This window comes from Mesocricetus auratus, unplaced genomic scaffold (assembly GCF_017639785.1).
Source record: "Mesocricetus auratus isolate SY011 unplaced genomic scaffold, BCM_Maur_2.0 Super-Scaffold_100014, whole genome shotgun sequence".
NCBI lineage: Eukaryota > Metazoa > Chordata > Mammalia > Rodentia > Cricetidae > Mesocricetus > Mesocricetus auratus.
In genome coordinates this window covers 19,453,205-19,469,506 of record NW_024429197.1, presented here as the reverse complement: position 1 = coordinate 19,469,506, position 16,302 = coordinate 19,453,205, and the positions used below count along the sequence as shown (strand labels likewise).

The 16,302-nt window shown below is 42.6% G+C and overlaps 1 protein-coding gene across 12 annotated transcripts in view; it reads right to left on the bottom strand.

Moving 5' to 3' along the window:
- Window positions 1-16,302, bottom strand: part of Macf1 (microtubule actin crosslinking factor 1) — a 332,217-nt gene that overhangs the window by 219,127 nt on the left and 96,788 nt on the right. Inside the window, exon 1 of one of the 12 annotated variants that reach the window (XM_040756699.1) lies at window positions 583-903. The exons of 10 other annotated variants lie outside the window; for them this stretch is intronic. In XM_040756699.1, coding sequence (XP_040612633.1) covers window positions 583-691 — 109 coding nt within the window. In that variant the 5' untranslated portion in view covers window positions 692-903. Of the gene's footprint in view, window positions 1-582; window positions 904-16,302 lie in introns of those variants that run through there. One more of the 12 variants, XM_040756710.1, reaches the window with a different exon arrangement.

Below are 16,302 nucleotides of genomic sequence, written 5' to 3'. Positions count from 1 at the left end.
CAACACAGAATGCGCCTCAGGAAGAACACCACGAAACCCTTCCTTGTACTGACCCTCCTCTGCCTTAAGTACACCAATCCCATACTTTCAAAGATGGTGACAAGGCTCCAAAACTATACTTGGAGACTGAGGACAAGAAGCAAGAAAGGACTTGATTCTCTGAAGCAGGACACATGTTAGAACAGTGGTCACTTCCCTTCAACTGTGAACCCAGACATCATCTCATCTATCCAGCACCCTCCACCAGTGTCACAGAACAGGAAGGAATCTGGGTCCCGGATGACTCAGGACAGTGTTTCCTAGCTTGGTGTGTTCTCATCATTCTCTCCCAATCTCTGTCTGTCTCTGTTTCTCCCCACGTGTGTGTGTGTGTGTGTGTGTGTGTGTGTGTGTGTGTGTGTGTGTGTGTGTGTGTGTGTTTCTTTTTTTTTTTCCTCCCTCCCTGCCCCTCTTCCCTGACAGCACACCAGTAGAAGGGTGCACTGGCCCTTTAAAGGAGAACAAGTATGTGGGAAGACCTCCTGGCATCCACCCCACCCTCAGAGCCCCACAGAAGATTAAAGGGAGGCACCACTTAGTTACCTGCTCTGTCCCTCGCACATCTCTTCCAGTACAGAACACCAGCAATTCCAAGAATGTGAGTCAAAATAAAGATGGTTGGTGGCAAATAAGATGAATCTAAAAGAGGCATTTCCAGTACTGTCGTTTGTCCTCACAGGCGGAGCCCAGTGCTGCCCCTGGATGCCTTTCTCCTGAGGTTACTGCTGTCCCTTACTATCAGCTCAGCGGCAGAGGCAGATGCCTGGGCTTAATGTGGTCAGAAACTTCCTGGCAGCTTCTTCCATCTCTCCTCTGCCCATTTTCAGCAAACAGCAGTAGACTAGGACTAAAACTACACAGCGTATCTCAGACAAAGCCCAGGAAACAACTGGTTGTTGGGGGAGGGGAAAAGGAAGGAGGAAGAAGAGTGAAAGGGAGGCCTAAGTCAGTGTCAAGCTGACTCAAACCTCTATCTTTGGCATCCTCTGGTCAGCTTAACAAACCTCAGACCCTTCTATGAGGAGGGAGGGTGCAGAGGACTGGAGGACGTCACTCTGCAAACTTTCCATTCCCGCCTGGCTGGAATGCCAAACTGGAGGATGTTCTGTGACAAGAGTCACAGAAGCACTAGAGAAACTTGCAGGGAGGAGGCAAAGCACACAAGAGCCGTAGCACAGCCAGACAGCAACCCTGTCACAGCTACAGCCTACAAACCGGGGTCTGCGTGCACGGAAAGGAGGGTGCACACAGACCCCGGCTGACAGCCTTGAGGACAGGGCATCCGGTGAAGCAAACTGCGCTACAAGTACAGCTGGGGACACTTCAGGGTGAGGAGAAACAACAACAACAAAAATGAAACCCTTTCATCGGCTAAGTGAGCAGGAACAGCACCAGGAACTAAATGACAGCAGAAAGCAATGCCTTACAAAAGCCTGCTATGGGTACTGTAGCAGCAACTGAATTTTTACCACTATTCACCACCAGAATGACTCAAATTTAAAATCGCAATGACATCAAGTTCTGACAAGGATGAAACTTTTAACCATTGCTTGTAGCAGTATAAACTACAACAGCCACTGCAGAAAAGAGTTTGGCAAATTCTTGTAAAGTTAACCACACAAGTACAAGCAACCTCGTTGAGAACAATTTCACCAAATGAAAACAAAGGCCCATACAGAAACCTGTATATGAGTATTAAATTACCAACATTGTGCAAAATAAACAAAAAGTAGAAATAACTCAAATGTCTATCAATTCATGAACTTTTAAACCAACTGTAATGTGTCCACATACAAGACCACTGCTCTGCACTAAAAAAAAACCTAGAGATACATTTAAGTGTATGAATGCATGAGAGAAGCCAAACAAAAAATGCTATATACTATAGGATAGACAGAGAAAAAAGCACAAGGGATTGGGGGGCGGGGGAGAGAATTACAAAAGCTGGCCAAAAAGAGCTGTGGTATGCAGAGAGTGTTCTACATATCATAATAGTGGTTTTGCTCTCACTTTTCCAAATACAGTCAGTTTATTGCACACCAGAGCTGGGTGGTGATGTACACCTTTAGTGCCAGCACTTGAGAGGCAGAGACAAGCAGATATCTGTTGAGTTCAAGGCCAGCCTTGGCTACAAAGCAAGTAGCAAGTTACAGGACAGCAGGGGCTGCTACACAGAGAAACCCTGTCTTGAAAAGCAAAACAAACAAACAAACAAAAAGCCCATCAGAAAAGGTGAATGGTGTTGTACAAGTTATTATTTGACAAACCTAATAAATAAAAGACATTGAAAGCTAGTAAGGAGTTTATACAATCTAAATAGAATGAGTTACCACTATCCCTCTCTCAAAAAGGTATTTTACAAAGTAGAGTGTGTATATACAAAATAACACCGGCTCCCAAGAGCTGAGAGTACATTCAATGTGCTGTGACAATTATCACCCTCCACTCAGGGAAAGTAAGAGTCACAGATTCATTCCTACCAAATTGGCTCTCTATTTCAAATGTGTCTACTACACTATGTTCTCATGAATATTTAAAATGCAGACTAGTCGACGGTGAAAGCACACAACTGCAATCTCAGTATACATAACACCAAGGCAGGAGGGTCCGGAGTCCGCAGTCAATCTGGGCTGCAGAATGAGATTCCATTTACTTAAAAAGGGGTAGGGGTTGCTTATCACATCTGTTGCCCTATTATTTCCCTAGCAAAAGGGAAAGATTTTAATCTATTGTCCAAAATGATAATATGTGTTTTGATGGAGGAATGAATACAATAGGAGCTTTTAAATCCAGCATCATCTACAATTGTGTGCTCCTCTGTATTTCATGCCTGTAAGAAAGAGCAGGGGGTGGGGTAGGGAGCTGGATAGAGGGCTCAGTGGTTATGAGGGTTCCTGCAAGTTTGGTTCCCAGTATCCCCATCTGGTGGTTTACAACCACCTGGAACTCTAGCTCCAGGGGAATCAGATGCCCTCTTCTAGTTTCCATGGGCAGTGTACACATGCAGCATACACATATACACATGAATAAATAATTTTTTAAAGGAGCGGAACTTGAAAGATGACTTAGTGGTTAAGAACACTGATTGCAGCCAGCTATTAGTGGCACACGCCTTTAATCCCTGCACTTAGGAGGCAGAGGCCAGTCTGGTCTACAGAGCAAATTCCAGGACAGGCTCCAAAACAATACAGAGAAACCTTGCTGGGGGGGGGCATGACTGAAACTACTGAGTTCCCAGGACCTATATGATAGCTCACAACCATCTGTAATTTCAGTTTACAGATGGTTGTGCCTTCTAATCTGAGGGCACCAGTCATACACATGATACAGCCTGACATGCAGGCATAATATTCATACAGATAAAATTAATAAAAATAAGCCGGGTGTTGGTGGCGCACGCCTTTAATCCCAGCACTCGGGAGGCAGAGGCAGGCGGATATCTGTGAGTTTGAGACCAGCCTGGACTACCAAGCGAGTTCCAGGACAGCCTCCAAAGCCACAGAGAAACCCTGTCTCAAAAAACCAAAAATAAATAAATAAAAATGATTTAAGTTGTAAGGATGTGTTGACAAACGACAAACTACACCTAGAGAAAGGAAGGAATGGTGGGAGGGGAGAACAGGCCAAGGGTCTTGGCCTGAGAAGCTGAAAGCAGAGTTGTCACTTCCTGATATGAGAGATATCAGGAAACAGAGACTACGGGTTGGCAGGTAGATGTGACTGACTGTTCACTGTTTGCAAGGGAAGTGTATAAAAAATGACCCTTTGAATATTAGGTTTGAAATGCCTGAACAAACTGAGCATACCAATCTAGAGTTCAGAAACGCTAGCGCTTGGTTTTGGAAGCCAGGAGACTTTATAATGTCATTTTATAGTAAACACAGAGAGGGGAAAGATCAAGTTCAAGGACTAAACCCTGGAAATCCTCCAGCATGATCTGTGGAAGAATAAAAAGAGCAGAGATTTTAAAGAGGAGCCAGACCTGGAGGACCACAGGGCATGCTGTCCCCGGAGCAGTTGAGACGTATTCTAGGATGTAGCAATTAGTCACAGTATTTGTGTGAGGTGAAGACTGGAAACTGACTCTCAACTACTGCAGGACAATACATTCTTTACAAGGGTAGTGTTGCCATGGTGGAGAAAATGTCCGACCAGAAAGAGAAGAATCAGTGACAAGTTAAAAACAACTCTTTCAAGGAATTGTGCAGATAGAGGGACATGATAGCAAAAAAGGGACTCTTCTTAGCATGTGAAATGTAATGAAATGTAACAGTGTTAAAGGAATAAACACTGGAGAATATAAATCAATGGCACAGTTCAGTGAAACTAAGCTGGGCTCCCTTTTTTTCTAAAACAGAGCACTTCATTCAATCAAAAAAATGAGGGTTCCCTTATGAAATACAGAGCTTCATTCACTCACTAAAAAAACACAGCCTTCTAAAAGATGCCCTGGATACAAAGATAGCCGTGATACTTCCCACAGTGGTGAAGCAAGCAGAGAAACTCCTGGGCTATGGTGTCCACAAATGGATTTGCTTGCAAGGAAAACTAACATTTATTATGCAGCAACTTCAGGTCCGGGTGTGGTGGCACATGCCTCTAATCCTAGCACAGGCAGATCTTTGTGAGTTAAAGACTAGCCTAGTCTACATAGTGAGTTTCAGGCTACATAGAGATATGCATTGAGACTTGTGGTAGAATATTATTTTAGGGTGTGTGACTTTTGTTTATGCTGTATTTGTTTAACTCTGTGAAGCTGTGTTACTGTGCCTGTCTAAAACACCTGGTGGTCCTTTAAAAAAAAAAAGAGAGAGCTTTATGGCCAATAGTGAGGCAGGAGCAAAGATAGGCAGTGCTGGCAGGCAAGGAAAAAAAATAGAAGGAGAACCGAGGAAAGGGGAACAAGGAGGAAACAAGAAGAGGAGGATGTCAGGGGTCAGCCAGCCAGCCACCCAGCCAGCCACCCAGCCACCCAGCCAGCCACCCACCCAGCCAGCCAGACAGCCAGCCACCCAGCCAGCCACCCAGCCACCCAGCCACCCAGCCACGGAGTAAGAAAGATAAAAGCCCAGAAAGAAAAGGTAGGTGGGATAAGCTAAGGCCAGACATTCATAATAACAAGACTGTGTGTGTGATTTATTTGGGAGCTGGGTGGTGAGTCCCTCAAAAAGCCAAAAAAGGACAAAAGAGTAAAAACATATACAACTACAGAAACTGTCTCAAAAACAAAATACCTTCATATGTTATTTCATTTAATCTCTATAATATCCCTGGGAGGATAAGATCTGTCTTAGATACATCACTTCTCTACATACAACAGGTAGAAACCCTCCTGTCTGCAGCCCTTTCAAGTATATATGTGTATATATATTTTTGAAGGCAAAAAGAATGAGAGGGGAACCGCCTTTGTGAAAAAAAAATAAAATAAAGGTTTCACTTGGTGAAACTAAGAGATCTGTGTTCTGTCACTTACAGGAAGTGGTTAGAGGCTGGCAGAAGGGAGAGGCTAGTTTTCTTTTTAGAGATCACTTATTATACACAGAACAAGCTACTTACAGTCACATGTAGCACCCAGAATATTCCTAACAGCAAATGGACAGGGCCCTAAACCACCAAAGCTACCTTGTAGAAGACAGATTAGAACTTCATTAAGATTGCAGACCTGCCTTTTCAAAATTACTTCACTTAAAGGAATTTAAGATGATCACCCACAACTGTTACCCACAAAAAATGTTAACACTAAGCAATACCCCAGAATCTCTTTAGTGTGTGCAAATGGGGGGTCAAAGCAAGGCCATAAGAAGCTGTGCTGTGTGTTTTACATGGTCTCAAAGTGTCCTAGCTACAGTGGGCAAAGACTAAAAGCTTAAAACCTAAATTCAAAGATCAAGTTCACACCCACACATCCATATCAAATATACCTGCAATTATAAACTTAGTAGAAGGAAAGCACATATAGAGAGGACTAAAAACCTTAGGTTTCTGGAACTGTCAGGATCCAGACATCAAAGTGTGGCCCTCAAACTCCTGTCACCTACATTCTCCCTTGAGTACTTGGCATCTAACTGTCAAAAGGTAGAGGATGTGATCTTCATATAAGTGAATTAGGAGACATTTATGACTGCCTCTGGGATACTAAGACAATGATAAGCATGCAAAGTCCTAGAGTGTCTACAAATACTCCACATACTCAAGCGTTCATTGAATATAATAATAGCAAAAATTTCCTGAAGCAAACCAGAGGCATTATCATTATCATAGGCAAATGGTCCTGTGTTCACATCTAGATCATCATTTATAAAACATTTAGTGCCTGTGGGCAATTTATTCAGCTTCCATTTCCTTATCTGCACATGATAGTAACAGAACATCTTTTAATAAAGTTATGTGAGGATTAAATGATTTAATGCACTTAAAGTGCTTGATATATACTTAATAATTAATGGCTACTGTTGTCATTGCTCAGACTGTACAAAACCTTGGTGAACTGGTAGCTGATCTCATTATCACCTCAATAACCTAACCTAACCTAACCTAACCTATTTAACCCCAGTCTCTCACCTTCCAAACTTTCCCTTACTCAACACAAGATTAATCAATCCCTTTAGCACATGAAAAAATACATCTTTCTTTTTAATTTATGTACATTGGTGTTCTGCCTGCATGTATCTCTGTGTGAGGGTGTCAGATCTTGGAATTACAGACAGTTGTGAGTTGCCATGTGGGTGAGGGGACTTGAGCCCAGGTCCTCTGGAAGAGCAATCGGTGCTCTTAAGCGCCCTAGTACATCTTCTTTTTTTGTTGTTTTTTGTTTTTTGGTTTTTTGTCTTTTGGTTTTTGGTTTTTTGAGGCAGGGCTTCTCTATATTGTTTTGGAGGCTGTCCTGGAACTCGCTCTGTAGACCAGGCTGGCCTCGAACTGAGATCCGTCTGCCTCTGTCTCCTGAGTGCTGGGATTAAAGGCATGCGCCTTTTTTTTTTTTTTTTTTTTTTTTTTTGGTTTTTACGAGACAGGGTTTCTCTGTATTGTTTTGGAGGCTGTCCTGGAACTCGCTTGGTAGTCCAGCCTGGCCTCGAACTCACAGAGATCCGCCTGCCTCTGCCTCCCAAGTGCTGGGATTAAAGGCGTGCGCCACCAACGCCCGGCGGGCATGCGCCTTTTAAGTGTTTATTTGTTTTGATTTTATGTGTGTTGAATGTTTTGCCTGCACGCATGTTGTACACTATGTGTATGTAGTGCCTGTAGAGGCCAGAAAGAGGCATTGGAGTTTCTGGACTAGAATAGTTGAAGAAATGATGTGGAAACTTACTTTGATTTATTGAACTGGTAGCTAGGAGAAATAGCAAGATAAAGTACACATTTAACAGCTCCAACCAAGTCAAAATAAAGTTTGTTTCCACAGCATTTCTTCAAAGAGAAAAAAAGAAGAATCTAGTCAACAGCCACAGTACTATTTGAAATAATGCCCCTCTGGAAATTTGACCATTTCCCTCACTTATTTTTATTATTATGGGAAACTATGGTAGTCAATATCCTAAACACAGAGAAAAGAAGATGCAAGAAAAGAAGCCCCATCTATGGAGTTGACCACAAATCTTGCCACAAATTGCCATTTCTGTTCATAAATATTTCTCATTCCCTTGAATATCCAGTAAGGGAGAGTCTGCATCTTATTCATACATAGCCTAAACGCCATTTGCAAAAGTTTTTTCCCAAACAAAAGGAAGCAAAAATGTCAAGTGGAAATGTCTTCAGTGTGCACTGGCTAAGAACAGAAAATAAACTCTAGATTTCCTGAGATACTTTTAACACAAGAAAGCAGTAAAATTACCTGGCAGCTTTGTGTCTACAATAGGTAGACATGATCAAGTCTCAGAAAAAGAGCTCAAATAATACACAAATTATCCATGGAAACTAGCCTTTGCATACAACAGCAAATTTTAGGTCTCTAACAGTTTTCCAGACCCTGGCAATAATAACCCTAGATGAAAAGAAGAATCTGCCATTGAAAACAAAGGTAGACCCACAAGCTTCCTTCCAACTGCTGATCTCTTGAGCCTCGTCAAGACTCAAATCTAAGCCAGGCATGGTGTTGTTACATACCTTTAATCCCAACAGACAAGAGTCCAGCCTGGTCTGCAGTTAGTGCCAGGCCACCCAGGGCTACAGTGAGGCCATCTCTCAAAAATGCAAAATTATCAAATCTACCATATTAGAACTATTTTAGTCTTTCTTGAGAGTCTACCACTAGGCTCTGCTTCTAATGAATAACACCTTTGCCCTAATGAACCCTAAACAGAATTCAAGGATCAAAACCAAATGAAATGTACCCAATAGGCACACCCCCATCAGTACACTTTATAATTATGAGACTGCAGATGAAGCAACTTACTATTTCTGTACTTTGGTGGGGGGAAGATGGGGGGAGGTGGGGGGGAATTGTTTCTCAGAGTGGCTACCCAGATTACATAAATAATTACTGCATTTTCTTTGTCCATTTTCCTTCCTTTCTTAAAACACCTGTTCCTCAAAATGAGGCATAGTAGCATGTCTGTAATCCAAGCACGTGGCAGGTAAAATGAGGAGAATCAGGAGTTCAAGACCAGTCTCAGCTACACAGTGAATACCAGGGCATTCGGGGCTACATGAGACCTTGTCTCAAACAAACAAAATAACAACAAAAAGAAATTGAAATAAAACACACAGCCTTGGCTTTCATTTTTTACCAAGCATCCAGCTAGGCACATCCAGCATATGCCTGTAACCTCAGCACCTGGGAGGCAAAAGTAGGAGGCTCACTTGAGTTCTGAAGACCAGCTTGGGCAACAGAGCAAAACTGCATCTTAAAACAAAACAGAACAGAAATGTCTGGTGTGTAGAATAAAGTATTCTTCAAACACTCAGTAAATCCAGAGTGTTTAATACAAACTTCCATCTTTTGCTAATGCTCTAATGTGTATGTATAAAATGTGTGTCATTTCTGCACTAATGCACTTGGGTTAGTGTTCAATAGACAAAGATACCTACAAGGACAGGAAATTTGTTCATCTGGAGCCTAAACCCCCAGTGACCCCTACTGGACAAAGACAGGTACAGAAGACTAATATCCTGTGTTGCTTTTCTTCTAGTAAAATACACATAGACCCTCCCTCTATCAGGCCAGCTCAAGCCTGTCGTAAAGTATACACTCATGACCCAGGAGGAAACAATGCTGTTTCAGTCAGCTCAGTCCCTTCATGGGAAACAATATCACCATAATAAAGCTGGCCAGTCTATTGGCTACCCTCACTGGAAACCAGTGTCTAGGCTCTGTAATGAATCCTCCAAGAAAAAGAACACACAAAGAAGGCATAGTCACTGTCTCTAACCCTCAAGCTCCCCCTTCCGCTGCTGTGGTGACATACTCTCAGAAGAGTCCAGGGGACTCTTTCAGTCAGGGCCACTCTGCATGCCTGGTGAGTAATACTTCCTCAGCGTATCCTCCCAGCTGCCCATGACTGAACAAGTCATAAAAGGAAATCTGGGTAACAGTAACGGTATAAGTTTTGAGGAAAAAACATGGCCCATCCTGAAAACAGAGACAGTTCTCTAAATAGTTGTTTTTAACCACTGTAGGACTTGGAATTGCAGTGAATTCCCTCTCGTGGCAGCTGGTGGCAATGCAAAAACAGAAAAATGTAAAATGCCAATAAGTAAAACAAGCCCTTCTTTGGAAACTGGAGGCCACAGCTTCTAATTTGCATGAAACCAAAAGTGGTGGTCATGAGGCAAGCAACCCAACCCAGGGAAGTTGGTTATAGGTCATGCAACTGCTTTATCCAGTAGAGACAACAAACTAATCCCATTATCACAGTCACTGTCTGCCATCACAGTGTGAGGACAAAGCCCTGATGTTGTCATCTCAGAGGAAGGAAAAACGTTGTTTTGCCTGCCACTCTCAAATGCCCAAGGGAGAGTTAAGAAAAAGAAAAGTGTCTGCCTTTATGAATCAGTGAGCAATCAGCATCTTTTTTTGTTTGTTTGTTTGTTTTTGGGGGGTTTTTCGAGACAGGGTTTCTCTGTGGCTTTGGAGGCTGTCCTGGAACTAGCTCTTGTAGACCAGGCTGGCCTCGAACTCACAGAGATCCGCCTGCCTCTGCCTCCCGAGTGCTGGGATTAAAGGCGTGCGCCACCAACGCCTGGCAGAGCAACCAGCATCTTAACACTTAACATCTCCTATTTAGGAGACAGGTGAGGCTCAATTTTCTTCCATCTGGAGTATCTGGGGTTCTGACTCCCTCAAACATCAAATCCGGGGTTTACTCTGACAATCTTGGAAATGGTGCACAGGCATGCATGCAGGAAAAAGTACCCACACATAAAAAGAAAAAGAAAAACCTCTAATAAACAGTCAAAAGTTACATTTTTAACTAGGACTCGAGAAAGTTATACTTTATTATCATATACAAAATTAATCACCTCCAAAGTGTGTGTGTGTGTGTGTGTGTGTGTCACAGGCTGTTTGCTTGTTTTAGTTTCCTTGAAATCTGGGCTCTTTCAGTAGACATACTTGCAATTTTTTTTCTCAGATACAATCCTTGAGTCTTAGATGCTCATGTGCCTTGCAAGAATACTATCATCTAGCTTGTATAATCCCAAAATAATCACACTCCCAGTTGAGAAGGAGGGAGAGGGGAAGCAAAAGTAGGAAGAAGAGATACATAGTTACTAAAGCCAAAATATAAGAAAGAATTCCAGTGAGAATTAAACAAAAAGTACCCTCTGGCTAATATCAGATTACTCAGAATATCTAATTAAACATACACCAGACAGTATGGATATATTTAGCAATTAGAGAACTCAAGAATGAACTTATAGCTCTGAGTCTATGCCTAGCTTATTGCATGACTTTCAGCCACACTGCATCTGTTTATTTGTTCATAGGATGAGTTAGAACTCTAAATTCTTTTTGAGATTGTTTTTGTTTGTTTGTTTTGTTTTGTTGTTTTTTGAGACAGGGTTTCTCTGTGGCTTTGGAGGCTGTCCTGGAACTAGCTCTTATAGACCAGGATGGCCTTGAACTCACAGAGATTCACCTGCCTTTGCCTCCTGAGTGTTGGGATTAAAGGCATGCACCACCAACACCCGGCTATAAATTCTTTACTAGCTCAAAAACTCTTAAGTTCCATGAAATATTTACTTCCTAGGTACTATTACTGGTAAAAAAAGATAATTATAAAACCAGACCTATAGTGGGAATTCACTAGAGAAATAACATTTATACAAAGTAATTTTCACACATACATGTTTTGTTTTGTTTTGGAGGGCAAGAATCAAGGATTCTAGAAGAAATTTTCCTTCCTTCCTTCCTTCCTTCCTTCCTTCCTTCCTTCCTTCCTTCCTTCCTTCCTTCCTTCCTTCCGTGGTGTTATGTCTGCATGCCAGAAGAGGGCACCAGATCTCATTATAGATGGTTGTGAGTCACCATGTGGTTGCTGGGAATTGAACTCAGGACCTCTGGAAGGGCAGTCAGTGCTCTTAACCTCTAAGCTATTTCTCCAGCCCCATCTGGAAGAGCTCTTTAGAAACCTGATTGTAGTACCTTTTGGAACAGGTTCTCTGGCTTAAAACTCAAGGACCCACCAAATACTCTAGGCAAGTGGACAGGAACCCCAGAGATCTGCCTGCTTTTGCCTCCCCAATGCTGGGATTACAAGCCACTACAGCCAGCTTTTTTCATGCAGGTATCATAGAACTCAAACTCAGGTCTTCGTGCTTCCAGGGCAAGCTCTTTACCAACTAAGCTATCTCTCCAACCCCCAGTTAATTACTCACCAATCAACTTAAGACCTAACACTAAAACATAAAACATTAAACTGGTGTGTGTGGCAGGTGGTGTATTAATCTGCCCACGTTATCCTCCTGTCTTACCCTAACACTAAACATTTTAAAGGAGATGGTAACATTATTGACAGCAACAAAACTAAACAATAAGAAGGAACTTTCATGAAAAACAGGCAATGGTGGAAATAAATGAAATTTAAAACAAACAAAAAACCATGAGGAGCAGAGGAGAGAAAGAGACAGATACTCTGACTCAGAAGCAAGCAAGATGGCTCAGCAGACAAAGACATTTGTCATGCAAGCTTGGCAACCTAAGTTTAATAGTGGACACCCTCTAGGTAAGCAGCCTCAGAAGAGGCTCCCCCAACTGCAAAATGAGGAAGTAGGGGGAAGGCAAGGTACTTAGTTGACCTGCTTGGGCTGGTTCCACAGTCTGGGTGCTCTTCCAACAGGAAGCTCCCCACACCTACATGGCAGCTCACAACTGTGTCTGTAACTCCAGTTCGAAGGGACCCAATGCCATCTCTGACCTCCACCAGCACCAAACACAAACGAACATGGTGAACACACATCCATGCATGCATGCATGCATTCAGACCAAATGCTCATTACATACCATAAAAATAAATATTTATAAATTAAAAAATAAAACAATGGGGGAGAGCACTCATGGGTAGAGGATGTTTGCCTAACATTCTGGAAGACCTAGGTTTGAGTCCTAGTACTGGAAAGAAGGAGTTTGGGCCATGGGTGATATCACACAAAGGAGGGCTATGAGAGTTTTCAGGACAGCTCTGTATACACAATGAGACCTCACTTAAAAAAACAATTAAAAAACAAAAGCAATCCAGGCACTGGTGGTGCACGCCTTTAATCCCAGCACTCTGTGAGTTCGAGGCTGGTCTACAGAGCGAGTTCCAGAACAGCATCTAAAACAATACAGAGAAACCTTGTTTCGAAAAAACAAAAACAAACAAACAAACAACAACAAAAAAGCAAGGCTGGGCTAGACTATGTAAAGTCTTAAAAGTTTGGCTTTCGCTCTATACCATAGAGTATTTTTGGAGGGTGGGAGGTGTGCAGATCTTTAACGCTCTGGCTAACTGGGGTTTCAGAATGTTCTCCATTACCAGCCAGCGTTCCACCTCTGCATTAAAGACCTTTAGCTTTTGGGGGGGGGGAACGGGGACCTATACATTTTATATGCCAGGAAAAGAGCATGAGCAATTCCAAATTATTTCTGCTCAGATGCATCTGTCCCGGTGAGTAAAGGATGACTTTTAACTTCATCACAAACATTACTTCTGGGGAGCACTTCTCCCTGAGGCCATTGGCACTGCAGGTTAGAACGCTGTTAATGATCTGTTCTTTCATGGAGAGGGGCAGAGACAAAGAAGGGCTGCTGGCAAGGAGGAGAATCTCGCTAAGACCCAGGAAGTCCAGCACCCTTGTCTGTAAGTTTTCTGATTCAGTCCCTCCTGACTCACTTCCTTCTACTTCAGCCATCAGCTTTCACCTCATGGAGGACCTGCTAGTTCTCTTTAAAAGCAGAGATCATGACCAACCAACCAGGAGGCTTCAGAAGACATCAAGAAACAAGGAACATTTTCTCCTCTCACTTTCAAATTGCGTTTTCCAACTTCTTCGTCTTGCTTATGATATACCTTCAGGAGAAATAATGTCTTCTCTTCTAGTTTTGGTGGTGGCCCATGAGGCCTAATGTCTATGCACCTTTGGCTAAAAGAGGAAGAGCAATTGATACTGCTGAGACCTTCCTTAAGAGGCCTGAGATGGAAACAAGGTAATAAATACCTCTTTCTTTTATGTAGACTAATTTAATCTCTAACTGTGCAATCATATAGACTCTGGCAGCTGCTAAGACATAGTGGTTACTGTGAACATACACATAATTCTAATGAAAATAAGTCTAAGTACTTAACCAACTTTAATGCTTTTGCAATATGAAAAGTATCAAAACTCATCTATCCTTAGTAGCTTTATTCACATTAACCACTGGAGGGTGCTCTACTCAAAAAAAAAGGGTGGGGGGTGTTGGGACCTGGCTTGGGTTAGGGAACCTAAAGATCAAACTCTTTTCAAAACACTGGAGGGAACCTGAGTACTTTTGGCAATAGGTAGCACCCCTGACATCAGGCCCTCTGATGTCATGTCAAGTTCCTGTATTTATGTCAATGAAAGTGCCACACCTCCAAGTCAGCCACCAAAAATGTGTGAGATTCAATTCCAAGACACAGACTCAACTAGCCAGAGAATGATGCTGAGTGAAGGAAACACATGAGATTAAGGCGTGTGAAAGAAGTCCATGACTGGCACAGGATGTGTGGGCCAATCGTAGATACACCCAAGACATGCACAGACTCGACCACATGCTCTGAGGGCACATGAACAATGCTGCCCCACATGAGCGTTTCTGAGAAGGTAACTAAAAAGCAGGTGATGTTTCCTGTGATCTATGCCAGTCAATCTCATTGCCCAGGCAACCACACCATTCAACACTCAATCAAAGTTCCTGTCTCCACCTGTTCCTCTGACATCATCTGTCATTATATTTTCTTTGAAATTCCTTTGATGAAAAATGAGTCATTTTCCTGCCAACTCAGGCTGGAGCCTGTGGCATGCCATTCTTTGGGGGCAGTGTTCTGGGACAAGGCGCCACCCAGCGGCCCTTGAAGATCTTATTTCCACACCACCCAGGAAGGAATGCTGCAGAGCAAGCTCATGGAGAAGTGATTCCTTGTGGCACCAGGAATGTGGCTGAGAACCACAGTTCAAGCTGGCTACTTCCATGGGACACACAGTTGAGAGAATGAGGTAAGCAGGATAGAGCACAGTTACTCAGACGTGAGAAAACTTCAGCCCCACACTGTTTAACTTATAAAATTTTAGGTTTTGATACAAAATGCCATCAACTACTCTCAGTAAATGGATGCAAATCTGTTTGGGGCAACAGCAGCTGCCCAATGCTCCAGACAGCCAAACTCCAGCTTCAGGGTTTACAATGGCAGTCTGATGGGCAAGGCAAAAACTGACAGAATGATATTCAGACATACAAATCACTATCATGTTTTCTTTATTTACTCAATTTACATGTATTTATTTATTCCCTGGGGGGGGGGGCGTAGAAGTCCTGGGACAATGTTTAGGAGTCAGTTCTATCCTTCCACTATCAAACTCCCATCAATCAAACTCGGGTCATCAGGCTTGGCAGCAGGCAGGCACCTTGGACCAGCTGAGCCATCCAATGCCAGATCCACTCTAATACTTTTAACAGTGACACTGTGCAAGTCCCGTTTGTTTCATTGGTTGGTTAGGATTTTTGTTGTTGTTGTTTTGCTTTGTTTTCTGAGACATGGTTTCTCTGTGTATCTTTGGAGCCTGTCCTGGCACTTGATCTGTAAACCAGGCTGACCTTGAACTGACAGAGATATGCCTGTCTCTGCCTCCACAGTACTGGGATTAAAGATGTGTGCCAACACTTCCTGGCAAGTCACTCTGTTTTAAAGTCTACAATTCATTGGATTTTACTATATTCACAAAATTGTACAACCATCTAATTTTAGGACATTTCATTATCCCTAAATGAAACCATCTTATCAGCAGTCACTTTCAGTTTTCCCCCTTCTGGCTTCCAGCAGCCGCTAATCTACTTACTGTCTCTGGGGATTTGCCTATTGTGTATAAATGGAATCAAGCATTATAAAATCTTCTATCTCAGGTGAACCCATGTACTTCTCAAGGTAGACTCATATTCTTACTAATCAGTATTTATGTTCAATTAAACATTGGTTAATCTACTTGTCTCATCAGCTGATGGACATTTAGGTTGTGTACACTGTTACATTTGCTGAGCCATGTACATTTCATAAAGCCTTTATTTTTTTAAGATTTTATTTATTATGTATACAACATTCTGCTTCCCTGTATATCTGCACACCAGAAGAGGCCACCAAATCTCATAACAGATGGTTGTGAGTCACCATGTGGTTGCTGGGGACTGAACTCAGGACCTCTGGAAGAGCAGCCAGTGCTCTTAACCTCTGAGCCATCTCTCCAGCCCCCTTTATAAAGCCTTTCTATGAAAGCATTTTTTCACTTCTCTTGGATATATTTTTAGGAGAATTGCTGTTTCTAAGGCAGATGTAATATTTCATATTCCCATAGGCAAAATATAAGGGTCCCAATTTCTCTACATCTTCACTGTCTGCTTTTTTGTTGTTTGGTTGGTTGTTACTTTGTTTTTGTACACAGGGCCTCTATAACCCTGCCTGACCTGAAGTTGCCAATATGCTTCCTGCCTCTGACTCCTGAGTGCTAGGATTACAGGTTTAGGACTCCAAGCTCTGGGCTTGGCAGTTTTGAGAGGTCCAGGGTTGGATTCCCAGTGCTCACATGGCTGCTTATGCCATCTATAACTTCAGT